At 51.8% G+C, this 25942-nt stretch overlaps 1 protein-coding gene across 4 annotated transcripts; it reads left to right on the top strand.

Annotated features, from left to right (window-relative positions):
- IL13RA2 (interleukin 13 receptor subunit alpha 2) lies at nt 1–24985 on the top strand. 4 transcript variants are annotated; one of them, XM_063346045.1, is made up of 10 exons: nt 1–442; nt 9913–10079; nt 13966–14117; nt 16444–16597; nt 17062–17182; nt 19521–19705; nt 20845–21008; nt 21861–22005; nt 22692–22794; nt 23686–24983. In XM_063346045.1, exons 2-10 carry the CDS (start codon nt 9986–9988, stop codon nt 23726–23728), a joined length of 1161 nt encoding a protein of 386 aa, XP_063202115.1. In that variant the 5' UTR covers nt 1–442; nt 9913–9985; the 3' UTR covers nt 23729–24983. The 4 variants fall into 4 exon arrangements, with proteins under 4 accessions (XP_063202115.1, XP_063202116.1, XP_063202114.1 ...); XM_063346046.1 differs by lacking the exon at nt 1–442 and adding an exon at nt 8083–8099 and having other exon boundaries at nt 23686–24984; XM_063346044.1 differs by lacking the exon at nt 1–442 and having other exon boundaries at nt 9761–10079; nt 23686–24984.
- Nucleotides 24986–25942: the final 957 nt, after the last annotated feature.

The following is a 25942-nucleotide window of genomic DNA, read 5'->3' as shown; positions in this document are numbered from 1 at the left end:
GGCCGGCAGCCGAGCAGGAGCCTCTCGCAAGTTAGCTGGAACCGATACATTTCCACAAAACACATTAATCAGGGGGTTCTGATCGAATGGCATCTTGCGGCAGGAAAATCCCTCCAGCGCTGGCGTGGGGCTGTTTGCTCCATCCCGTGTGTGCAACGTGCTCGCTCTGCTGCCTGGGAGGGGATGTGGAGCCAGACGCCCGCTGTGGGCAGGGAGCAGCGCGTGTCTTCCCTTCCCTATTTCTTCATGTGCATCCTCTACACAAACGACTCTCAGGCTGGCTCTTCAGATGCAGCTGCTTGAAACTTGCTCTCTAGAAACAGGAACATATGCCGGACTTTTTCTTCCACTTTGCTGTTCCAGTTTGCTTTTTTTTTTAGAGTTTGTAAAGATTTTTGTCTTCCGCATTACCTGGCTCAAAGGAAAATCCCGACGCGTTATGGTAAGCCATAATTGCACGATCAGCATTAAATCTCAGCAACTCACTCACTGATGCGTTTAACCAAATGGGGGTGGGAGAATTTGTCTGCTTTATATTATGATTTTATTTTGGTGCGTGTGCTCTTGAAACTCAGCGTAGCTGTTCAGGTGTAATGCAGAACACAGATTTTATGCATACCAGCATTTCTATATAAATTTAAGAGTTTTCCTGCACTTTGTTCTTTTTTAGTGGACTGATGTTTGTGTTCTTGAAATAACTGGTTGCATCTGCTCAGAGGTCAAGGTGATGCCTGAATCGCAGATTTTCAGACGGGCATGTTTATACGGCTTTTTGGTGCATGTTTACACCACCACTGCTTGAACCACTGTGTGTCCCATCCCTTGCAAGCCACATTCTGGGTGTTCTGAAATCCTTCCTGTGTTCACTCCGAACTTCAGTGTCTTCTCGTGTTTTCCCTTTGGTGGATTTAAATGGATTTAATTTAAAGATTTAAATAGATTTTAATAGCTTTTGATACCATTTTTGGGGGCGTTGCCCTAAATCAGCATCATATTTGGCGTTGTCCTAAATCAGCATCGGTGTGCTGATGAGCGCCGTCAGCAGATCTCGTTTGGGGGCTGTCTGTTCCTGGGCCAAGCAGTAACTCTGGGTTAACACTTGCTCTCTTGGGGGAGGTGGCAAATGATTTGTGCCTGAAAAGGGCAAATCCATTCAGCATTTTTGGGGTGTCTTTTTTTTTTTGTTTATAAGGTGTTCACATGAGACACACAGACTTTGGGCTGGTGTTGGTGCTGGTCATCGCTGTACGGGACACAGAGGGCCGGGGAGAGCAGGCCAGCGCTGCCATCCCCTCCGAGGCACCCCGAGCTCCAAAACCACCTGCCCCCCCCACCGGGAAAGGCTATTTTATATCCCCCGGGAGCTGCAGCTCAGGGTTCAAGGGCCAATCTCGGATAACGATCTGGACCTTGCCCTTTTCCGCCCGCGTTTGCCAGCCGCTCTGCTCTTGCGCTGACCCCGCGCTCCTCCCTCGGGACCTGCCGGATTCTGCTCCCGGCGGCAGAGGCGGGATCGGGCTCCGACGGCAAACGGGGAAAGGATCGCTTCTCCCATCCAGCCTCCCACGGGGTGTCCCTGCGGGCTGTCCCTGCCCCGCGGGTGCGGGGACCCGGCAGTGCGGGCGGTGGGACGGCGCTCAGCCCCCGCCGCTCCTGCCCCCGCGCCCCCGGCTCCGAGCAGCGGCAGCGCCGCGTCCCGCCGGCGGCAAGGCGGGAGGCAGAGGGGAAGGGAGCGGGAATTGCAGGAGTCCCTGGCACCCCGGGCTGGGGCACTCAGCTGGGCAGGGTCTCTGGATCTTACAGCTCTTACTCCCACTGACCCCTGCCAGCGCTTCCGCAGGCTCTCCGGTGCAAGGCATTGGATGGAGTTTAAAGGAGAAGGAAAGGGAAACTTAACTTTGCTTGTCCCAAAGCCTTGGAGGCTTGCTGAAGAAAATTGAGTTTTTTAAAAAAAATGATGCAGAGAGGCAAAAAAGCCATGAGGTTATTCTTATTTTAAGGTTATTCTTTTTTTAAGCCACTGCCAGGCTTGTTTTCCCAGGTACTGTGAGAGCACTTGGTGCGAAATGTTTCTGCTTTCATTACAACTCTCCAGACTTCTTATTTGTCTCTTTAATTCTGGAGCAACCTGAAAACAAGACTGGACGTGATTGCTGCTGTCCTGGGAAACCTGGTGTGTTAAATTAGGAAGATTAAAACCCACAGGCAGAACGCAAATCTGCTTTCGGGGGCAAACGCTGCTGGGGCCAAAAAAAAAAATCAGCAGAAGGCAGGGCAGGCACCGGTGCGGAGGGAGATGCTGGTGCGATGCCTGTGAGCGGCGTCCTGCCGGAGGGAGGCTGGCTGAGACCTGGGCATTCATCGCAGGTGAAAGGCACAGCGTGGCCCTGGCAGGCCCCAGCCATCCCAGCAGGAGAGCCCCCAGGATGCGGCAGGGTGAGAATGCTTTCCCCCCTTAGGATTTAGCAGTGAAGTAGCTGTTGAAAGCCTGGCCGCCGACCGTCGTGTCGCTCTGGTGACAAAGCTGCTCTCGTGGAAAGGCACCAGGCTCCCAGCGCGCTGCTGTGCTCCCAGGTTTTCGACAGCCCGCTGGCAGCCAGCCTGGGAGCTTGCGCTGCTCTAGCCAGCAGCTGAGCTCGTGCGGGGCTCAGGATTGCACGGAGATCTGAGACCTGTGCCATTCCAGGTAAACTCCATTTTGCAGCTGGGCTCAAAGCCATGTGGTGGGAAGACTTTGTCCTTTCCTAAGGCAGCCCCTGGGCTGGCTGGGGATCCACGCGTCCACCTGTGGGAGCTGATGGGTTGGGTGAGAGGAAGCAAATGGAGGATGTTTTGTAACTCCTAATGAGCAACTACACGGTCACAGCCTGGTGCCCGGGGTCTGCAGCTGGCTCCTGCCCGACCTGTGGGACAGACAGGGGAGGACAGCGTGGACGGGAGCAATTTATCTTTGGATGTTTTTAGGTTCTCTGCTCCAGACAGGCTCACGGCTCAGTCTGATGGGTACAAGGAGCAGAAAGTGGTCCTGGAGCCGCCCCGGGCTTCCCAGCACAGGGCCATCAGCTCCCACAGCCTCCAGCCAGCACGGGTCCGAGCCTGCAGACAGGTGGGAAGAGGGGGAACAGGGGAATGGCACCATCCCGGGGACCAGGGATGCGCAGATCTTCCCCGTAAACCTGCATCCCCCGGCAGAGCCTGCTGTAGCCACAGGACCCAGTTGCACCCAGTGCTTGTGGTGCTGGACCAGCCGGGTCTGCAAGGGCAGCGCATGGCGGAGCCCTGTCTGCACCACACACCGGGCAGCCCTTTTCCCCCCAGCTCCTCGGGGGCTGTGTCAGAGCCTGCCCGCTCTGGAGAGAATTTTTAGCTTCTTTTGCATTTCTGCCTGGATGTATTTGTGCCTCGTTTAGTAGCAGTTGTTGCTCTGCCAGCTTTGTGTCTTCGTTTCAGTTCTCCCCAGAACGCCCCGGTGCATCTCGTGGCACAACGTAGGCTGCGGCGCGCCAGGCTGTGCTGCTGAGCCCCTTCCAGCTTGGTCCCCAGCATCCCCAGTCCCCGGAGCCCATCTTCGCCACAGGCTGGTTCCCAGACACAGCTACGCACGTCATCTAATTCCTCAGTTTGCCTTGTACTTTTTTCTATAAAAATTTTATGTGTACTGGGTGCGCCAGGGTAGAAACCTGGTCACCGAGTTGTTTGTTAAAAGCTGCCACTGTGCCACAATAAGAACGAAATTCTTCTCATGGGCTCTGCTAATCCCCCAGCCCAAGCCCAGCTGCGGGGGGTGGGGGGGAAGAGTCTGAGCAAGTCCAATGTGTGGGCACAGGCAACATGCAGCTTGCGGGAGGCGCAGAAGACGACGACTGGCTGGGATGAGAAGACAGGAGCTGGCCGGCTGTGGACGCGTTGGCCAGGGCGTGCTCCCAGGGCAGGAGGCATTCTCTGCACGGGCACCGCTTCCCTGGCAATGACGGGAACGGAGATGAGATGATGGGGGTGAGTCCGGGGGGGCCTCTTGCTCAGCGGGAAACCTGCAGCGGAGTCAGCTGAAAGGCAGAGAGAGAGCGTGACGTTTGGCTTTTGGCTGAAGGGACCTTTCCAGGAACGGAATTGATCACAGAAAGCAAAGATTTCAGTGGCGTCAGCTCCACGGCAGCCGCCTTGTTGGCTTACGTGATATAGGCACATTCAAAGAGCTGCTGTCCCTTCTTTGAGACGCCACCGAAGCCAGGATTAGTCCCCAATGGTAATCATCAACAAAGAAATAAGGAAAACTGAGGTCTCCACTCACTACAAGAATAAATATTGACACTGACATTGCCGTATTCCTTCCGTCATTTCCTGAAGTCCCACGGGAGTCATAAGTGTTTGATTTATTAACGCAAAGAAGGGATTTTTCTTGCAACACTCAGTCTGTTGCCACTGCCCCATGCTCCTCTTCCTCGCACATCTCCTCATGGTGACATCCCCTTCTCGGTGCAATTCTCAAGTCTGTGCTGGAGGCCACAGGGCTGGTCGGAATTGCTGGGTCTTTTGTTGCGGTGCCTCAGAACGAGCTTGTTTAATGCAAGTTGTGTACAAGAGACTGGCTTCCCTGAAACATGAGGCAGTTAAGAGGCTTTTAGAAGCCATTGATTTTTCAGGCCACTGGCAATTTCAAAACCATCCCTTTGGAGCCAGTGAAACATGCTGTTCAATAGCAAGTGGGCTGTTCAAAGCTAGAGCCTTTTAGTTTTTATTTTGTCACATAGGAAGCTTCTTCTAAACACGGAGCAGAATTACAAAGTTGAAAGCTTTTATTCTGAACTATCAGATACCAATATTTTTATGTGGTAAGGCAACGGATTGCTTGACAGAACCTATTGAGCACAACTGGGATGAATGTAACAAATGCATTTTAACCGAAAAGGATTTGGTCCATCTTTTGGACTTAGCGACAGTAACGATCTTTGCCAACTGCTTTGCCATTTGCGATGAGATGGTTCAGAAGGACGCTGCTCTTCCTTTATTTCCCCAAACAAAAGCAGATTTTCACAGAAGCGCTTTTTAATTTCTGCAGGCGCCTGCCCAGCATACCTGTCAGAGGCCAAGGACCTGGTCCAGGGGCTTCCCTGCTCTTTGAAGTCCCTTCTTCAGCCTGGAGGCGCTTTTACAAGTTTGCCTTCCCTGGATTTCAGCTCCGTTATTAATCTTGCCCCTGTAGAGCAGCCGTGAGGCTCCAGGACCTGGCCGGGCTCCTAGAGGAGGAGGAAGCTCCTGCAAGGTTTTTGGGAGCACACGGTGACTCCAGGAGTCACTTACCTGGCCGACAAATCCCAAAACCCCTCATTTGTGAACAAACCGGACAAGTCGGTGGTGCTTCCAAGTACAGTTGTAGGAGGGAAGCCATGCAGACAGGAAGAAATCCCCGTGACTTTGCCTGTTGCTGGCGCAGGGGTCTCTTGCTGCCAATGGCATGGGGCTGCGAGGATAGGCAGGCGCAGGGCAGGGCAGTGGGTGGCCGAGCCCGGGCGGCAGCTTGGGGACAGCTCAGGGCACGGGGGTTTGCCGGGGCACCCTCCCGCTTGTGTGCGGGGCCTGCTGGTGAGCCAGATTGGGTGTATTTTTGTTACTCCCTTCCTCCGTGAGCGTGTCATCACCTTAGGTAGGAGTTCTCTGCAACTTAACCGCATTTGTAAAACAGTTCGTATGATGCAGATCTCCTGCCTGTCCCCGCCCCGAGCTCAGGACCGCCAGGCTCTGGTCCAGCACGGGCAGGGGATTTGCCCCGTGTTGCCCAGGGTTTGCAGGGGCAGGTGGGGTCAGTACGAGCCACGGTGTGAGCAGCGGAGAGCCCTGAGCACCGCCGGCTCTCCCGTCCCGGGCAGGGCTGGTGTGGGCAGGGGGTGGCGGGGGGGAGTTGCACCCGTGGCTCCTCTGCTGGGCTCCAGCGGTGCCGGCAGCCTCCCGGAGCCCGATTATTGCAAATCCCAACTATGTGTTTTTTTCCAGCCTAATTTTCTCAAGAACTGACCCAGTTCTAGCACTCGGGAACTGGCATCGATCCTACTGGCAAATGTTTCTCATCTGTTTCGAATGATCTGTCCAGTGTGACCTTTTCTGCTTAAGTAGCTTACACAATGAAAATACATGAATGTTAAATCCTAATCTTGCATAACTCTGAAAGCAGGGCCATACATTTACCAGCAGCAAGGGACTTTTTCCCCCCCCATCCTTTGCAGAAAGTAAGGAGGAATCAGCCAGCAATGTGCAATTGCAGTGAAGGGAGAACTCACCCATAAGCCCCTCACCCCCGAAATTCACAGGGTGCTCAAGGCAACAGGGTTTGTATTACCCATTTCTATTGCTTTTTGCTTTGGAAACATGAAAGGCAAGGGGGTGTTCACCTGGTGGGTGGTCTCCAACCACGGGCAAAGCCCCCGGGGCCTTCTGGGGCTGTTTCCAAACCAAACGCCACCTCAGATCAGGACAGTGGTGGGTCCTGGGCTTCCTGGTTCCCCACTTCAGAGCTCCCCTTGGCACCCATCAGGACTAACTGGTCTTTGTAGTCTGAGTGCTCTTCCTCATGCTCATCTCTGCTTTCAAAGCACCCAGCAGTTGGTGTCTGTTCCAGGAGGTAGTTGCTATAACCAGATGTGTGGGATCGCTTTTTATCTTTGGCACAGTGAAAGGTAAAAAGGTTCTGAAATTTGGCTTGCAACTGCCTTGAAAGTTCAAGAAGTTCAAAAGTGCGAAGGATGGTCATGGTCTTTCCATTGGCACCCACCTTCCGGCATCTTACTGGAGCCAGGACCAAATAGCGATGACGTGATGGGGTTGGCTTCACACCAGCAAAGTGACGGTGCCTCCCCCCAGCTCCGCCAGCAGCGCTGCCCTGCCGGGGCCCGGCTCCACCTGTGTGCACACAGGGAAACGGAGGGGACAACTGCCAGGGGGAAAGGGGCCTGATCCTGCCTTTGCTGCTCCACAACATTCCCATTGACTCCAACCAGGAAGCAATAACACATTCATTCAGGCATCAATTCAGTGATACCATGTCTTGTACAGGTGCTTAGAGGGCAGTTTTCTTCTGAACGAGACGCGTTCCTTCTATTTCTGATGCTGTTTCTCATGTTCTTAGTATGTCTGAACTGTTTCTCAATATGCCTAAATTTGGCCATGGGAAGATCCAGCCCGTTGCTTGTCGGGGCACGCATGCCACAGCTCCACTCTTCCCGAAACCTCCTCTATTGTCCCTCCTGGAGGGGAGTTGCTGCAACCAATTCCCTTGACTCATGCAAGGCAGTATGGGGACCAACCCACCCCTGTCGTGATGCTGGCTCATCCTCCAGCACAGCAACAGGAGTCAGGAGGTGTTTTTTCAACAAGGTGTGCGCGGTGCCAGAGCCCTGACCTGGGGCAAACCAGGTGTGGCTGAAGCACCCGCTCCCTGCACAGGGTGCTCCAGGCTGAGGGCTCGCTGGGGCTCGCAGGGTGATGCAGGGAAGGAGGGATGAAGTAAATGGTGCCAGGCAAAGCTTATACAAGGATCATGTTGACCATCTGTGTTGACGTGCTGAGTCCAGCGGAGAGGAGTGAGGGGATGGATGATTTTATAAACTCCCTGCAGAGCCCCGAGAGGCAGGAGCGGCTGGGGTGGCTCCGGAGCCGGCAGAGCCGGGGGAGGCTGCAGTGGGTGGAAGTGGGGACCACCGGCTGGAGTGACACGAGGTGCCGGGGACAGCTGTGTGCACCACCGCCGCGAGGGGCTCGGGCAGCCTCTGGCAGACAGCCTGCAGTGATTATGCCATTTGGTTTTCATTTTAGTGAGTCATTTAAACACTTCAAACGCACCTTTGACCTGCTTGAGCACAATTATAACAACAATTAACACCAACTCCTCATAAATCCTGGCAGTGTCCCCTCTGGTGCTAGCTCAATAAAGCCTCTGATCATGTGGCAAGTGCCATAACATTGCAATGTGGCATCTGACCCCTGAAGAGAACAGACCGGCCTCTTTAAAAACCTCCAAATTTCTATGAAATGCAGAGCAGCCCTGAGGCTGCCAAGGAGCTCGGCACTCCAGAGGCAGACGGGCTCCCATGCATGTAGAGGTCCAGGTAAGAGCATTTGCCGGTTTTAAATCTCTCTCTGTGTGTCGCCGTTTATTTTTGCTTGCCTTGTGAAACCATGTGAATACATTAAAATTAACTGTACTGGAAATGGGAAAGGCTTCCTCCACTAACGTCCGTGTGCGAGCCCTTAGATGCTGTTCCTCACCAGCTGTGAGCTGCAGTTGCTGCTTTTTGCTGCTCCGTGAGCTGGATCTCCCCATCGTTGCATCCTTGTCCTGAATTATGGACCTTTCTCAGGCAGAGACTTACGCGTAACAGCCAGCCTTGAACTGACCCAAGTTCTGTGTCATGGTTGATACGTGAAGAAGTAATTCTGGTCATTTCTTCTGGCTGGAACTCCTCCATACATTCTCATTTGACAGTGAAACAGAAAAATTACTGGTATTGCTTATACTTACACGGTGGACCTGGGGGGGGGGTGTGGGCGGGTTAATATTAATTTAAATTGAAGATTAGCTGTTAAAATGGTTGTGTATTTTTAATTGCTGCCACGTGTTGCTAGTTAGAATTTCTGGCTAATTGAAACTACCCCCCCACCCCCAGCACAACCTGTCTCCTCCAGCTCCCCTCAGCCACTTCTTCAAACGATGTGGGGGGGGTGGTTTGTTGGTTCCCAACCCTCAGATTTCCCAATATCTCTCTGACGTGAAGCTCTGCCCTTCAGCAGACACCCCCCCCCCCCGCCCCAGTTTCATTTTGTTGGTCCGGGGACGCGGTGCTGAGGAGTAAGCAGCCGCGACAGAGCGTGGCCTGAGAGTCCGCGTTTTCTAGCCGCGACTCCGTGGCCAGTGTCCAGTGGGCGGGCGGGCTGAAAGGAGCTCAGCGATGCTTTGTGTCTTCACGATGATGTGTTCTTACATGAGCAGAAATCAAGCAGCGGCCTCAAGCTTTCAGAAAGATTGATATCTATATATCTAATCCATACGACCTCTCTCTCCCCCCCCAGTCTCTATCTAATCTATACCTATACCTGTATCCATATGTAAAAAGAAAAAAAAAATAATCTATATATTGCTTTTACCTGTAATCCATGTGATTTCTGGCATTAGGAAGCAGGCTGGGCTGGTATGTCCATAGGCAGCGATTCCTACCTTCAGCATGAAAGGTGAAGGAAGGAGAAGCTCCTCCCGGGACACTCTGCTCCTCTCTCCCTCTCAGTCCCCACCTTCCCTCCCGCAGACCCGCTCAGCAAGAGAAATTTGTCCCCTTCAAAAATTATCATGACAACTAAGAAGATTTCTCACAAGCATTCCTGCCATTTCTTCTTAGCTGGAGGGTGAATTAGAAAGGAAATTCTCTCTCTGCGTTTTTTTTTTTTTTTTTTTTTTTTCCTTTGGGTGACTAAATCCTAAAACAGGGAAGCCAAAGGCACCGGTGACAGCTGCATGAGACGTCTGTGTACTGGACAAGGCAAGGCTCGGGCATTCTGGTTTGGGTTTGTTTTTTTTTTTAAATGGAAATGTCATTGGTCCGAGGCGCTTCCTCCGGCAGGCGGGTCCGTCACTCGGCTGCATCACTCTTTCCACGGAAGATGTGTGGCAGACAGCTCGGTGACTGAAGTACAGGCTGACGTGCCTTCACAGAATGTGCTTAGCTAGCCAGAAACTATTTCAAATGAAGCCAAAGTCATCCACGTGTTGCCATCCCCAAAAGTCACAAATTAGAGTCCTCTGGGAAATGATTAATCAGACTTAGTAAACGAGTAAAAAAGGCATTTGTTGTCATGCTGATACTGCTGGAGGGGCGCCAGGGCCCCACCGATGCGCTCAGGCCTTTCAACTCCCCTTTATTCCTCCAGCCTCCTCGCCTGTGTGCCACAGGACCTCTTCCCTGAGGCCACACACCTTCCAGCGGGAACCTCCTACCTCGGAATGGCTGTCCAGTGGCTTTGCGCTCTCTCCGCGGCCCTGGCGTGGGGCTGCCTGGCCTCCTCCTCCTCCTCCTCCTCCTCCTCCCACATGGCAGGTAAAGCCCGGCGTGCCCTTCGTGTCACTTCACATTAACTCGGGTGCTTTATGAAGTTGGTCCTTCAACCGAAGCTTTTCTTTTGTGTGTGCGTGTGTGTGTGTGTGTGTTACAGCGAGTGGCTGGTTTATAAACCTGTAATCAATTGCATAAACATACTGTGTGCTTAGTGGGTATTTCTCTGAGTAACTTCAAAAGGAGCAGAAACTGCCTTTGGTGCGCAGCGAGTACTTTGTTTGATATAGAGTCGTCAAATACAAATGCCGTTTGGATACATAAATGCTCCCGAGCGTGGTCCCAGCCGCACAGACTGTGCCAGGTGTAAGAAACACAAGGTTTATTCATAATTGGAGAATAATACTTTCTTCTAAAAAAAAATATTGCTCTGCAAACTAGCGTCCATAGCAATGGCACCCTTTGCTTCAACCCCTCAAGCACCTCTTCGCTGCACCCCAGCCCTTTTGGCCTCTGGTAGCTGGGACTTTGCACCCAAAAGCTCTCCTTCTTCAGACGGGGCATGGTAGACAGGTGACAACTTGGCCACCGAGACCTCCCTGTCGTGTTGGCCAGCCAACGCGCTGCTGCCGCGCCCGGCAAAGCAGCGTTGCCCTTGAGACGGGCTTCTCAAAACGCGAAAGCAGCCTGCACCTCTCAGACCCGGCACGGAGAAGCACAGATGTAGAAGACCCGGGGCGGGGGGCGGGGGCGCACCTGGCAGGCTGCCATTTTTCCACTGGCCAAATAGGTGGAAAATTGCAAAACCTGCTGCCGTTTGCACCACCTCCGGCCCAGCGCGGTGGCGGGAGGCAGCTGGGACGAGCAGGAGGTTCGTCAGCGACGCAGCGGTGGCGGAGCGAGCGAGCGAGCGAGTGCGGCCGCCGGGAACGGGTGGCCGAGGAGACCCACGGCCAGCTCACTGGAACATCACTACCCGACTCACCGCCGTGCAAATCGGGCAGAGGAGCTGCTGGTTTGGGTTTTTTTCCCCCAAGAAGCATTCCGGAGCACCTTTCCTTCAAGACTGGACAATGAAATAGAGTACTTCTAGTCCTGTGTTCGGTATGAAGGATGTGAACGCGTCTGCTTTGTCACGTAATATTGTGAAAGTGAGAAACGGCAAGAGGCACTGCTGACATTTAAAAAACAATCAAATCGCAGAATGCACGCCACATCCCAAAAAGAAGCTTTTTCCATCCCCTCTGAAATCCAGTCAAAATTTATTTTGCAAGAATTGCTGTTTACAGTTGCAGTTGTTTTGAAAAAATATTATTGTTTTGTTCAAGCTCAGGATGGAAACACATTTCAGAGCCTTATAATTTCCGATCAGACATTCCATTTTTGACCAGCTTTTCACCAGGCTCACGAAAAAAACCTAGTAGCTTTTTGCTTCCTTGTTCTCCCAGCTGCGAGGCTCAGCATTTATCCCCTCTGGAGGAGCTTCCCGAGCGCAGGAGAATCCAGCTCGCAGCCCTGCCAGCAGATCTCCTCCTGTTATGGGAATTACACATGCCGGCCGCCACGGCAGGGCTGGACGCCAGGACTCGGCGGGCTGGTGATGTGGAAGCCCTCTCTCGGGCTCTCGGCACGGGCTGGCCGGCAGCAGGAACACCCCTTCACCTTCTCCCCTTCCCTCCACGGCGCAGCTATAAATGGCCGTTCTGGATGAGCCGCTCATTCATTTTTTTTTTGCAGCTGCATCTCTTCAAGCGTGGTTCCCGTAGACTTGCTGTCCCCCACACTGGTCCTCCCTTTCCCAGAGCCCTTGCATGTTTGCCAAGACCCGGGAGGTGGGTGAGATGTCCTCATCTCACCCCTGCTTCTACCTCTGATCATAGAATCACAGAATTACAGAATGGTTTGGGTTGGAAGGGACCTTAAAGCCCACCCAGTGCCACCCCCTGCCCTGGGCAGGGACACCTCCCACCAGCCCAGGTTGCTCCAAGTCCCGTCCAACCTGGCCTTGAACCCCTCCAGGGATGGGGCAGCCACAGCTTCTCTGGGCAACCTGGGCCAGGGGCTCACCACCCTCACACCAAAGAATTTCTTCCTCAGATCTCATCTAAATCTCCCCTCTTTCAGTTTGAAGCCGTTACCCCTCACCCTATTACTTCATGCCCTTGTAAAAAGTCCCTCCCCAGCTTTCCTGGAGCCCCTTCAGGGACTGGAAGAGGCTCTAAGGTCTCCCCGTAGCCTTCTCTTCTCCAGGCTGAACCCCCCCAACTCTCTCAGCCTGTCTTCTTAGGACGTTCGCCAAGAGCCCGGCTCGAGCACTCTTTGCACAGGCAGAGCTGCCCGTGCCCCTGTTCCCCCTCCTCTGCCTGGGCTGGGAAATCGGTGCCTGCCATAGCGCAGTGGTATCAGACCCTCGCCTCCTGCAGGGACGTGGGGCCGCAGAGTACAAGACACCGCACGTGCAGGGCCATGCCCCATTGCCCCTGGAGCTGCAGCAAGCCCACCTCCCCCCCCGAACTCAGGCTGCATTCACAGGACTCAACAGCTGGTGGGAGGGAGAGTGCTTTACTTGTTACATAGAAAAATACATAAAATCTAATTTTTCTCCAAATTATTATGAAGTATTGTTCCTTGCCCGGCACCCCCCTACATACATTGCCATGATATCCTACTTTGGCATCTAACTTAACAACAAATCTCCCATGGAGCTTTACACACTGGGAAAAGGGGGATGTTAAGACTGCTGCTTGCGGTGTGTTTCATTTGGGAGAGTGTCCTTAGAAGAAATAAATCCTCCAAGGATGTTCTCCACGAACTCTCCAAGGAGCACGGTAAAGTTTGATTTATATCACCATCTTGTCACTGAAAGATATTCTCAGGGTCTGCTTTCACGATGGATTTACTAAAAAAGCAAAAAGGAAAAAAATGGTGCAAATCCTGATGATGAAGACGTGAGAAAGGTGGCAGAGAAGCCGGGGACCTGGAGGCTGGACTCAAACAGGGAAGTGGTGGCAATGCTGGACTGACACTGCCAGGAGATGGGCTCCAAATCACCGCGAAAAAAGTATATCATGCAGTGAATACGTAGAGACCTGAATGGATAACCTCTCCTCTAGAGAGCGGAGAAAAATGACCTTGGATGTTACAAAGATTGACTTCCTTTGAACTAATAAAAGCCAATAGCCAAACAGCTTTTGTCATGTGAATGACAGCTCCATACAGAGCTGGGCTTTTAGGGAGTGTGTCTTAGTACAGAATTCATCCATAATATATGCTGATTTATTAACATATAGCAGCACCTTACGATAGCTTAATAAAAGCCAGATGGACTGTAAAAGCACGCTGTTGTATAGCTGACAGATGTCCAACATAAGAATGATTTTAACTCTCGGCTTTTCTGCTTCTGTATGTTTTTTTGTCTTGGCTTTTCATTAACCTACTTGAAAGGAATATTTAAAGCAATACAGGTGATTCGTGTCTGTTACGGTTAAGGAATATAAATTTCCCTGGCAGCATGCTGTATTCTGTCAGCCTATGTTGGTGTTTGTGCTGAACACGATGTTTGCGAGGATACTTGTCCTGACAGCCAGTAAATACCATGAGTTAAAAGTAAGCAAATACAGGCCCTGAAAGGTCACCCCAGGACGGTAGTTTTGCTTAGAACCTCTTGAAAAAGAGTGTCGAAGATGTGGCATTCTTCGTGCCTTTTCAATGCTCCTTGAGGGTTTTGTCGGGGCATCAGCAAACCCTGTTTTTGGAGGGGAGGGCAGGAGAAGCTTGTGCGTGTGTGAGAAGCGGCTGCTGAAGGGCCGGGGCATTCTGCGCGTCTGGCAGCTCATCAAATTTCACGACTTGTTGTTTGGTTGGTTGGTTGGTTGGTTGTTTTCTTTACGTCCACACTCTGTTTTCCCCCCCTGCTTTCTTCTCAATGGAGTTGCTCCCCCACAAGACCTTCAGATCACCGATCCTGGACTCTTAGGTGCTCTTGATATAGAGTGGAAGCCTCCACACAATGTACAAACCTTCAGTGACTGTGCGGTCAAATACAAGTTGGAATACCGCAACATGGGTGACAGAGACTGGAAGGTAAGACAAAGCACGTTTTAACCCTCTTAAATCCAGGCTATTGTTCTGCTTTTAGTTCCTGTGTGGGTTTATGTTTGCATTTCACGGAGGAGCGGTACCACAGCAGTTCCAGCTTTCCATGAAAAAGCCAGGCGGTTCCAGCGGTTTGACTCTTTTGCCAGATGGGAATGTGTTTTGAAATGTAACAGCCGGAGCAGTCAGAGAAGGGGCTATTTCTGTCAGAGGGTGTGGTGCCTGCTGCCAAAAGTAATCCAATAATATCTAGTAGCATTCCTCATTGTAAAAGGCACTACACTTCTCAGAAAGTCTTTATGGGGCTTGAACCGAAACCCAAAGTCAACAGATGCAAAGCGGTGAATAAATAAACGATTACGTTTCATTAACTGTCCTAACGCTCTAACATTCCCTTTATTCAGAAGGGCATTTCTAATTGACTTTTGTCTTTTAGATACGGTTGACTCTATGATCAAATTGTCAGTCTCCTCTCCTCGACGTGTAGCAGGGCAATAGCAGACAGTGCAGGACAGGACAATGGGAATATATTTTGGGAGCGCTTAGAAGATGAAAGCTGCTGCGGGTTAGGGAAGTAAATGGCGTGGGGAGAGGAGCAACCCAGCAGGAGGCTGTTTGCTTGGTGCAAGGTACGGAGGAACACGTAAAAATACCCTGAGGATGCCCCCCGACAACCCAAAATACAGACTGGTGTCGAAAGAAAGAGAGGGTTTGGTTGGTTTTTTTCGCGTCCTAAAGCAGGAGTGCTGGAGAGCTTGCCGGCCCAAGAGACCAGGGAGGGAGAGAGAGAAGGAGCAGTCACAGCGGGCTAGCGGTGCCGTGGACCCCAGCCTCCTGCTGGGAGCGGTTTCTGCGTGTCCCGCATGAGCTGGTCATGTCCCGCATGAGCTGGTCATCCCCTTCGCCCACCCGAGGCAGCAAAGCCCAGGCTGCTCTCAGCCACCACCCCAACAGGGTTTGGCCCAGCCACCCCCTGGAAGCCCGCGGCGGGGGGGGAAGGGCACGGTGCCTCCCACCCTATCTGTCTCACCTACGGAATGCAACAGCGAGGGCACGAAAGGGGGTCTTCGACCTGCCGTCGGTCATGGTGCACATCACGCTCCCAGCCGTGCAGCAGCTGGCAGCTGTGCAGATTCTTCTGTGGTCATTTTAACAGGCATTTGAAAAACAAAAAGGGGAAAAAAAAAAAAAAGTGTTCTTTAAAAACACGTCAGAATTCCCTAAATCACAAGTAATAAAAGCGCCTTATACAAGGCGGATCTAAAAAGGAGAAAACAAATCACCTCTGGTACCTTGCCAAAACCTTGACCGCAGATAAGGTCACCAACAAGACTCAATCTGAAAAAAATCCATGGGACATTAGCAGAAGCAAGAGTCATCAACCTCTCTTAGAAACACATGGAAAGCTCTGGAACAGACTGCCCAGGGAAGTGGCTGAGTCACCACCCCGGAGGTATTTAAAAGACGGGTCGATGTGGTGCTGAGGGACACGGGGTAGTGGTGGGCTTGGCAGTGCTGGACTTGGCAAGTTGGACTTGATCATCTTAAAGGTCTTTTCCAACCAAAACAATCCTATGGCCGAACACAGCTCTTACCCTCTGGGGCTGCTGACAAACAGCCTGCCTGTGGGCTGTGCCATTGCAGTTCCCGCTGCAGCACGCGTGTGCATTTTACGGCACGTTCATTTTGTCCTGATTGGGCTAACGGCACACCCACGCCCTCTCGCCATTTGTTGTAACTCTCGCCAACTTCTTTTTCCCTTGTGCACAGTGAGGCGAGTAAGTCTGAGGAAACCAAAAAAAAAAACAAAAAACCACCCTACAGAGGGTGTGCTCAAAAAGTCCCACAAAGGGCCAAGGCCGTTGGCGTGCAGTGGTGAGCCCACACTGCTGCTCCATCCTCGCAGGGTACAGTTGTGCCTCCCATGGGAACCTCCAACAAGACTCATTGTTCCTTCTGTTTCTGATGATCTCGTGTCAGGAACAAGTGCCTTTCACCCGGATTTACAGCGATGTCCTCATCAGACCCTCCCTGGTGCTCCTGGCTGCTGGGGATCCTGGGAACTGTAGCCTGCTCCGTCTGGAGGTTGCTGGTGTGCTGTGGGGTGGAGGGACGGAGAGCCAGCGAGGCTGGGCAGAGCTGGGGGAACAAGGGTGCTGGAGAGGCGCTGGGCAGGACAAGCAGGGCAGAAATGTAAAGAAACATTAAGGCACACCAATGAGCCTGCTGGCGGCTAGAGCGGGAACAATGGTAGCTAATCCTGCCGCCCACTTAGTGACCAAAGAGGTACTTATAAAGTCTGTCTTTCAACCAGGTTATTTTTACTAGGAAGCTAAAAATCAGAGTTGGATTTGACCTCAGCAGGACCGCCGAAGTGAAGGTGCAGACACTGCTCAAAGGACGGTGTACCGATGACGTGGAGGTGCAAAGTGACTGGATTTATGCTGCCTTTCAGGTCCCATTGCAAGGTTAGGAGCAGCCTTCTGTACCTGCTGCGGTTTTGCACTTTGCATGAGCCTGTTGCACGAACCTGGCCTGAGGGTTGCTGGATGGATAAGCCATTGCAGGGCTCGTTGAGGTGTAAGACACCAGAGCATCTCTGCTTCCACTGGCTGCGGCTGTGGCTGCTGGAGACGTGGGGCTCGTTTCCCTCTGCCCGTGCCCCAGCTCTGCTGGGTTGCCCGGCATGAGCTCCGCTGCTCAATGAAAAGGTCAGTTGTGCATCTTTCTGCTCTAAGCACAGTGGACTGGCTTTTATAGGAAACAGAAGACTCGGCAGCAAATCTATCTAATAATGGCAGCTGGCCTTCTTTTCTTCTCCTTTTTTGTCTTTCAACTGCAGCACACAATTGTTCAAAGGCATAAAATGATATTTCTGCTGGGCCCAATTGGTACGTTGCTAACTACTGGTTATTTCCTTCTCATTTGACAGGAAAACTGGAATCAGAGGTTCAGAATTTCCACTGCATCTATCATGACTGGGAATACCTCAAGTGCACTTGGCAACCGGGTCTCCTCGCTCCTCGCGGTGTACATTATGGGCTATATTATTGGTATGTATCAGCAAAATAGGAAAACATCCAGCCAGCAATCAAGCGAACCTCTCAGGGTACTGAAATGCCACAGAAAATATGCTTTTATGGCTGGCAATATTACACGATCCACCCAGAATGAGCAGAAATAACTCTCCGAGCAACATGTGCCTTGGAAATAACCAAATCCCTGCTTTCTTCCTTAAAAACAGGCTTGTGCTGACCTTCAACAAGAAATGCCTTCTCTCTTTCTCCCTTCCCTTTTGTCCACCCCTCGTGGCGTGCTTTCTGCGTGTTGGCCATCACAAAGCCGTGTGCTTTCCCTTTGCTGAACGTACCTGGATTATTCTGGCTGAGCATTTCCTTGACCACAGTGCGTATATCTCTATAGGACAGGATTCAGCAAGAGGTTACCAAGCTCAGTGAACCCTACAGAAAGAGCAGGGCTTCTTGGCAACTAACAGTTTTACTCTTCAAAGACATTTTCCTAGCCTTAGCACATCTCATACAAGCAACCACGCTGCCAAAAGGTAGTAATAATGCGTGTTTCCCAGTTGTTTCTTTTATACTGCTGCCTAATGGTGCCGTTCCGCAAGAAAAGCAAAGCTAGACTTAGTGGTTTTGGACAAAGGCGATGCTGTATTTGCGCTTCAATTCCTATGACACTACGGTAAGGATGACTAGGAAGGAAATCATTGGGTTTTATGCCTTTGGGCTACGCATTGAAAATGATAGCTGTTTTTTTATAAAATAGTTTCCACGTAGCTCTTGGAAAAAGTCTTCAAAGCAGAAAAACTGATTTAAAACCATTTTGCTAACTACAAAGGTCTGCTTGAAAGAAACCATGGAAATTCATGATTTGTTCCTAAAAAAACCCACAAACCCACCCCCCAACAAACCCACTCTCATTTAACTGCCAGTAACAAAACCAGGTGTTCGGATCTGGGTCCCGCCATATGATGAGAGTAGGTGGGAACACAGCCATGGCAGCCTTTGATCCCTGGGAGTTAATTTTTATAGCACCACCACATGAGGTTTTTCCCCTGGACATAATGTGCTGTGCAGGGAGGCTGTCACTGGGTGCAGAGTGCAGAGGCTGGATTCAGCCCTGCCTCACAGAATCACAGGATAGTAGAGGTTGGCAGGGACCTCTGGAGACCATCCAGTCCAACCCCCTGCCAGAGCAGGGTCACCCACAGCAGGTGGCACAGGAACGCCTCCAGGCGGGTTTGGAATGTCTCCAGAGACGGAGACTCCACCACCTCTCTGGGCAGCCTGTGCCAGGGCTCTGCCACCCTCACAGGAAAGAAGTTCCTCCTCATGTTTACGTGGAACTTCCCATGGTCAAGTTTGTGCCCGTTACCCCTCGTCCTGTCCCCGGGCACCACTGAGAAGAGCCTGGCCCCATCCTCCTGACACCCACCCTTTCAGTATTTATAAGCATTGATAAGATCCCCCCTCAGTCGTCTTTTTTCCAGACTGAAGAGACCCAAATCCCTCAGCCTTTCTCCATGAGAGAGGTGTTCCAGTCCCCTCAGCATCTTGGTAGCCCTTTGCTGTCCCCTCTCCAGCAGTTCCCTGTCCTTCTGGAACCAGGGAGCCCAGCACTGGACACAGAACTGGACACAGCCTCAAGGGCACGAACCCAGCAGGAGTCTGAAAAGGCGATATGAAACACCCCTTAGCATGTCTGAGATGGGAAATTTCCAGCAGCGAAGCTTTGGGGAGTGGCCCCCAAACCAGGAGGCAGTTGAGAGGACAGGTTTGTCATTGCACGTCAGCCAATAACCCACGAACTCCTTCCTCACTCCCACCCCTGGGCTTCCATTACATGCCCGTGTCAATGCATGGGACTTACCCGCCATCAGCAGCAGCAGCTCGTTAACACTCATGACATTCACAGCACATGTTACCTACAACAAACTGCTGCATTTTGCCTTGGGAAGGGACCTTTCTGCAGTTCCAGAGTTGGTGGCTGATGGTGCCCCATGGGAGGACGGGTGTCTGCATGAGCAGGGGCCAGATCCTGCCCTGGCTCCACTCCCACAGTGGCACCTGGTGAGGCCTCTTGTGCTCCAGGAACGGGCCCGGGGAGAGGCTGACAGCTTACAAACCAACCTGGGAAGCTATCTGTGCGTGTTAATTTGGTTTTTTTTCTCCTCCCCACACTTTTCCCATAGCAGGAGTCCAGGTGACCGATGCATAACACTGTGCTTCGGATCACTTGGAAGAGGACAAGGGTGGGACCGGTACAGGCGATACTCGAGGCTTAGGTCCAACCTCAAAGAAAAAGGCCTAACACATGTAGTAACTGCCATTGCTTTGGTTATTTATTTATTTTTTTTCTGTTTTCCACTAGGTACGAGGGGCTGGACCAGGCTGCACAGTGTGACGACTACGTTCAGGATCATGGTCTAAACGTGGGCTGCGTGTTGCAAAATCTGAGCCAGGCAGAATATAAGGATCTGCGCATCTGTGTCAACAGTTCTGCGGCAGCCACCCTGCTGCGGCCGCTGTATACCACCCTTCGCCTCCACAACCTAGGTAACGCTGGCGGGGAAGCAGAGGGCTCTGGGGACCCGCCTGGCCACCGCGCACCCAAGGCTCACATCTTGCATGGAGTGGGGCCGGGGAGGGGGAGAGGGGGGGGCTCAAAAAAAAAAAGTGTGCTTTTGCAGGTGGGTGGCTGTAACATGTCTGGGTGGATTCCCGCCCCCCCCGGAGAAGGGGCTGTGGCATGTGCCGCAAGGACTTTGGTTTCCAGCAGTGCTCACAGGCGAGCCACCCCGCTCAGCGCCCACCTTTGCGGGGGGGGGGGGGGGGTCCAGTGGGTGCTTCCAAGTGCTGCGCTCAGCAGCCGGACAACTTGGGACACCGATGGCAGCGCAGTGCGGGGGGGTTTGGGCTCTCGCAGCACCGCCACAGAGGTGGCTTCATTTCCTCCTGCTGGAACTGACACCGCTGCTCCGCGCCCGCCAGCACAGGGGAGACCTTCGGGCTGTGCTGGTCAAACCACGCTCGGGGCTGGGGAGAATGGCGTGCAAGGCGTGAGGGGTCTGCCAGAGCGAAGGTGGGTTTCAAACCCGTCAGAAGGAAGGAAAGCACAGCGTGACGTATAACCCCCTACATGCACACGCTCTTTATCATGGGCTCTTACCACACTGATGCATTTACCCACATGGAAATGTCAGGCGGATAAATAGTTGGTCCTCCAGTTGAGCCGCTGGGCTAATAAGCGGGATTTCTGGATTCAATTAGTGCTGCCACGTACTTCGTGTGTGGCTTTGGGCATCTGACATAAACCAGAGCCTCTCCCGGGATGCAGCGAGTGTCCGGCCAAGGCTTTTGTGGTGCCTGACAGCTGGGCCGGGGCCGCCCTGACACTTCCCTCCAGCAGAACATGCCGAGCACAACACTTATGCCCCGGGGTCTCAAAACCCCTGCACCGCAGTCCAGAGCAAGGACGTAGCCCAGCCCAGGCATTGAGATAAAATGAACTCCCCCCCTCCAGCTTCGGTGACAGCCTGCTCCTGCAGCGTCACGTCCGAGAGCGACGGGAGCGCGCAGAAATCCCATCCATGGGGAAGAGGGGGCAGAGGCTGGCGGTGATTAACCGAAGCCTTTCCCTCAGGAGCTGTGTGATTGCACCTCTTGACCGTCTCTGTTTTTATCCCCCCACCCAGCAAAACCCTCGCCCCCGAAGCAGCTGGTGGTCTCCATGTCCGCGGCGGAAGAGCTGCGGGTGGCCTGGAGCCCGCCAGGGCGGGGGACGCCACCCCAGTGCCTGGAGTACGAGGTCCAGCTGGCCGAGGAGGAGGAGGAGGGGGAGGCCGAGGCTGCCTGGGCGGTAGGACAACACGCGCCGTGCCGCGGGGAGGGGACGGGGGAGCGCGGCCTGATGGCCGTCAGCAGGCAGGCACGCTGGGAAATCGGGGTGTGCACCCCACTGCGGACGGGGTGTAGGTACCCCCTGCAAGGGGAGACGTGCACTGTTGTAAACCACTGCTGGGCTGCGCCGTGGCATGTGGTCCTGCCCAACAGCCTGGCCGCCGGCCGCAGCGTTTGCCTGAGCCACAGCAGATCCCAGTGGGAGGCCCTGAGCCTCCCCTGCTCCCTCAGGAAGCTGCTGTCACAGAACCTTAAAGGTTGTTCCAGCTTGTTTTCCTGAATATGGCGGAGCAACTCGTCGAAGTTCAAGTTCAACTTCACTAGTTCAAGCGAAACTATAATTCTTATCTCCCTGGAGAAGTGTCCTGGGACGCAACGCGTCTTCTATGCGTGGTGCTTTTCCCTTGTGTGCTATCCAGGTGCAGTTTTGGTAGCAAAAATGGCAGGAAGTAATTAATCATAGGGGCCATCTGAAGGACACTTTTTTCTTTAATTGCCATATTCTACACATGAGTCTTCTTACCTAATTTAATGAAAGTTGCCACAAATTAACAGGCATACATGGCAACATACACGATGCCCTCCTCTCCCACCGCCTGAATGTGTGTACTTCCACTAGATTTATCTCCATAACCATCTTATTGGCATTAACTGGTCCAAAACTATGATGAAATCATTTAAAACTGCCAAAACATAACCCAAGGGTTTGCAGGGCCTGGAGAGTATGTTCTGAAACATGAGGCCATGCCAGAGAGCTACTGATGGTGGCACGTAATTCCTTGATATCTGTTCTCTCTGTTTTGTTTTTCAGTCTGTGTCAACCCAGATGGAGACAGCTTTAACAATTTCCAGAGCAAATCAAAGCCGCATTTCATGTGTTCGTGTCAGGGGGAGAACAAATATTTTCTGTGCTGACCGGGGCTTTTGGAGTGAATGGACACGGGAGTGTTTCTCTGGTATGGAACCTCAAGTAGAATCATAGAACCATGGAATGTGTTGGGTTGGAAGGGACCTTTAACAGCCATCTAGTCCAACCCCCCAAGTAAACAGCGTTTCTTTTACATCCTTTATAAAGCCTGTTTGGGACCAAGTGCTGCTGGCTGCCATGGGCATCTGCTAGTGTCCGGCACTTGGAGGTGGGATCCTGGTTTAGTGACACCCTCACCCTACGCTGGCACGGCCATCCCTACAGCTTAGCATCTCCAGGGCACTTTGCAGGCAAGCCCCAAAATATTAACGCTTCTGCACCAGCACCTTTCCCGCTGCACATCTGTGACGGAGGAGTGACTGCTTTGCGAGAGAGGGCACCTGGTAGTCAGAGTCCCTCCGCAGGGTGTCCTCCCGGCTGCCCCGCACCTCAGATCGGCTCCTGAGCACCCCACAGGGTCTACAGGGCACCGGCTCGGCTCCGAGAGGCACTGAAGGGAGGAGGCGCATGCAGGATATATGTTACCCTGGAGGAGTATGTTACCACATACAGTCACAAAGTGCCTGGCATTTATCTGTAATTAATAAATAAATATATGTAGGGTAACAAACCTGGACAGGCTGAGTTTGCATCTTGAGGCCAAGCTTTGTAAGAGGTAATATGACCCGCTCTGGAAGCTGGAGTTTTCTTATTTGCTGTCATTTATTTTTGCAGTGGCCAGAAAAGAGGACAAGCAGCTATTTATCCTCATTCCAGTCATTCTGAGTTTGTCAAGTAGCCTCCTAATATTTACGTTGATTGGCCAGTGCAAGAAAAGGTAAGCACCACGGCAGCCTGTCCACGCTATGTGCGTTCATGTGGGTGTCTCAGACTACAGTTATAAATGAAACAACGTAGTAAATACTAAAAGCCAAACATTAATAGATGCTCAAGATTGGACACCAAACAACAGTTGATTTCAGGAAACAACCTTGTAAGTGTGGCTGTTTCGCATATGAAATGCCTCACAACAACCCGTAAACTCACAGCAGAGACCCAAATCCTGCTCGTATGACCCCAGTCTGCTTCTGCTAAATGCAGCAAAGTTGCATGCACAGCAGCACAAACAATCCCATTATCTTGCCCCAAACCACTCAGACAGCAGAGATTTATACAGTTGTGGTAAAGAAGTGCCATTTTTATGGGCTAAGGCCTCATTCTCTTTGCGTTCCCGCCCCAGTTGTTTGCATTCCTGTCAATGAATGTGGAGAAAGCAGACGCAGTGGATGAATTTGCCCGTAGCCAAATTATTGGTACTGATGGCATTTTCTTCAGGTCTGAAGGATCGCTTAGAGAGAACTGATCCCCTGGTACTGATAATTATTATCTTTTTCTTATGGCCACATAGCTAAGCAAGTGGGTGGCTTTTCTAATACGCCTTTTAAGGCATCACTGATGAGGGAGAACTGGCTAAAGAAGTACCTTCATGTTGTCCTCAGAGAAGAACTAACACCTATTTGATAGCTGAATGCATGGAGTCTGAGACACACACTCCTTCATCTTTGTTTTGTATCTGCCTTTCAAATGTTTTGGTTCACGACATTTGAACAAGAAAACTGTGGAAAGCAAAGTGCTTCCCGCATTGCCACTGGCGATGTGTGACGGGGATGCTGTAGCATGTCCCCAGCTGTCTCTCCGTGCTGGGAATAACAAGCTGTGCCCATTTCAGATCCCCAACAGGAAAGCCATCGCATGCACCGGTGGGATGCTAACTCTGCTTGCCACTGCCATACCGCTTGTGTTTGATGGATTCCTCTTGCAACATCATCCCAAGGACAGCTAAGACGCCCTGAGTTTTCTGTAGCCCACGTGGGTTTTTCCCTACCTACTGCCATTTGCAAGGCTGGTTGTTGCAATTCAAGTCCTCAACGAGCCCTGGAAAACATTGGAAGAGTTTTAATCTGACTCTGGAGCACACTGTTTCTGATCAACAGGGCAAGGGAAAAAAAGGAGGCAGTGGGAACTGCCATGAATAAAGATAACACGTTTCTCCGTGGGTTTGTTTGGAGTTTTTTTCAAGGTCTCTAGAAATCTGTCAACAGGACACATGCTGAAGGGCAGCACCTCACACACAGTGCGTCTCCCTGCAGAGCCATGGGCCACCAGGGCAGGGCAATCTCCAGGGGACCAAGCCTGGATCCCCTGCTCTGCCAGACCAGGGGGAGCAGAGATGCCCCACCAATCTCATTCTAGGCCTTTTGGGTACTTTCAGGAACTGCAGGAATTTGTCACATCCAGAGCTGGGTAGCATTTGGGCTATGGGTTTTCAGAACTGCCACCAGGGCAACAGTTACTGCATTAATAACAACGGTTAAAAGAGAAAACTATTGGGAAGAGTCCCCTTGAGATTTACCGTCACTGGAAATAACTCCTGGTAGGCCTTTGGTGTTCTGCCGGCCTCTTCAACAGTTTTAACGCCTACTAAAAACACGCGAGTGCGTTGTGACCCTCCCCCAGGGGAAAAGCGAGGCCTCAGCCAGAGCCCACCCTGCTGCCCTGGGTACACCCGCTGTGATCTCACCCGCTTCACCGCGCAGGAACGCCGGGCATGGGCATTTGGAGCGGGCCAAAAAGGTGCAGCCATCCCAACCTGCTGGATGGGTTCAAGCTGGGTTAGAACTTCTAGTCTAATTTTGTCCAAAAAGAGGTAAGAAGGGAAGAATAATTAAAGAGAATGGGCGCAGGTAAGAGGTGGTGAAGGAACAGATGTCCTACCTCCATAGCTAGAACTCACCCCAAAAAAAGATCAGAGCTATTTCAGTAACCACAAAATATAAAAGTTAGGCTGAAGCCTGCCTAGAAACCTGCCTAGTAACAGAGTGATAAATTAAGTACATCTACTTATGGTATCTGGATGCTGCGGCTTTCCAGGCGTGTTTAGGTACGGAAAGCCAGCCTGGCCCCGGCGCGGGGCTCCAGCAGCAGCAAGACGCCACCACCCCCCTGGGCTTTCTCACAGCACCACATCTGCAGCATGTGCAAAATGTAATCCCAATAGGTGGCCAAGCTGCTAGACCTTCCTAACATCCTGAACCGTGCTAGAATTTCAGTAGTGTGCTTTTTTTTTTCCCCCTATGTTTATAGAATTATACTAATTATGTATTTCTTTTTAACAGTATTTGCATTACAGTGGTTTAATTCATTTGCTGTAGTCCATAATTAATATTTTCAGTAAAGCGCTTTCAAAATCCCTCCTTTGGCATACCCTGCTCTTATTGTTCCCAGCTCATGTCTGGGTTCCCTGGTGTTTTTACCATCTTAGCCCCACATGTCTGGTGAGGCATGTCTTTGCCAAACGTACAAAGAGAACTCCTTTGCGCACCCTGGAGTTTAGGGTCTTTTTTTCTGTCTTTGACTGATTAAGACTTGGAGCCATTTGTTGAAGAATAAAAAGAAACCTTTCCTACAGAGTTTTTTTCCCTAGAGAATGTCAATACTTGTCAAACATATGAAAGCACGATCCTGTGCATGCTGCAGGGAAATGCAAAATCAATTTGCGTCTGTCATATTCTAACTGCTTTTGGGAAGCAGCAAAACAGGGAAGGCGAACGCCAAGGTCACCACAGTCTCTTAACTCACAAAATCACCCTCCTTCTCTCGCTGAGGTCTATTTTCGAGCCGCCAACAAGAGAACAAATTGAAAACAAGTTTACCTTCTATTTTCTCATTATCCACCCTCATGTTTTTTTCATTTATCTGACTGGCCTCTGAATACAAGATTTTGAGGTGTTTCAACCACTGTAACGTGCCAATGGCTGAAAGACATAAAGAAAGGCTGGCATCTCTCAGGGGCTCTTTGCTCCTCTTGCACTTGAGGAATCGAAAAGGTAGAAGTTGTATCTCACTGCCTGAGGCAATCCCTGCAGAAGTTTTCCATCTCGTACATGCGCTAGAAGCTCCATGGCCACTGGGTGTCAGCATCTGTG

Source organism: Chroicocephalus ridibundus, chromosome 9 (genome assembly GCF_963924245.1).
Source record: "Chroicocephalus ridibundus chromosome 9, bChrRid1.1, whole genome shotgun sequence".
In the NCBI taxonomy this organism is placed as follows: domain Eukaryota; kingdom Metazoa; phylum Chordata; class Aves; order Charadriiformes; family Laridae; genus Chroicocephalus; species Chroicocephalus ridibundus.
Note: the sequence above shows the minus strand (reverse complement) of the source record. Positions and strands in the feature narration are given on the sequence as shown.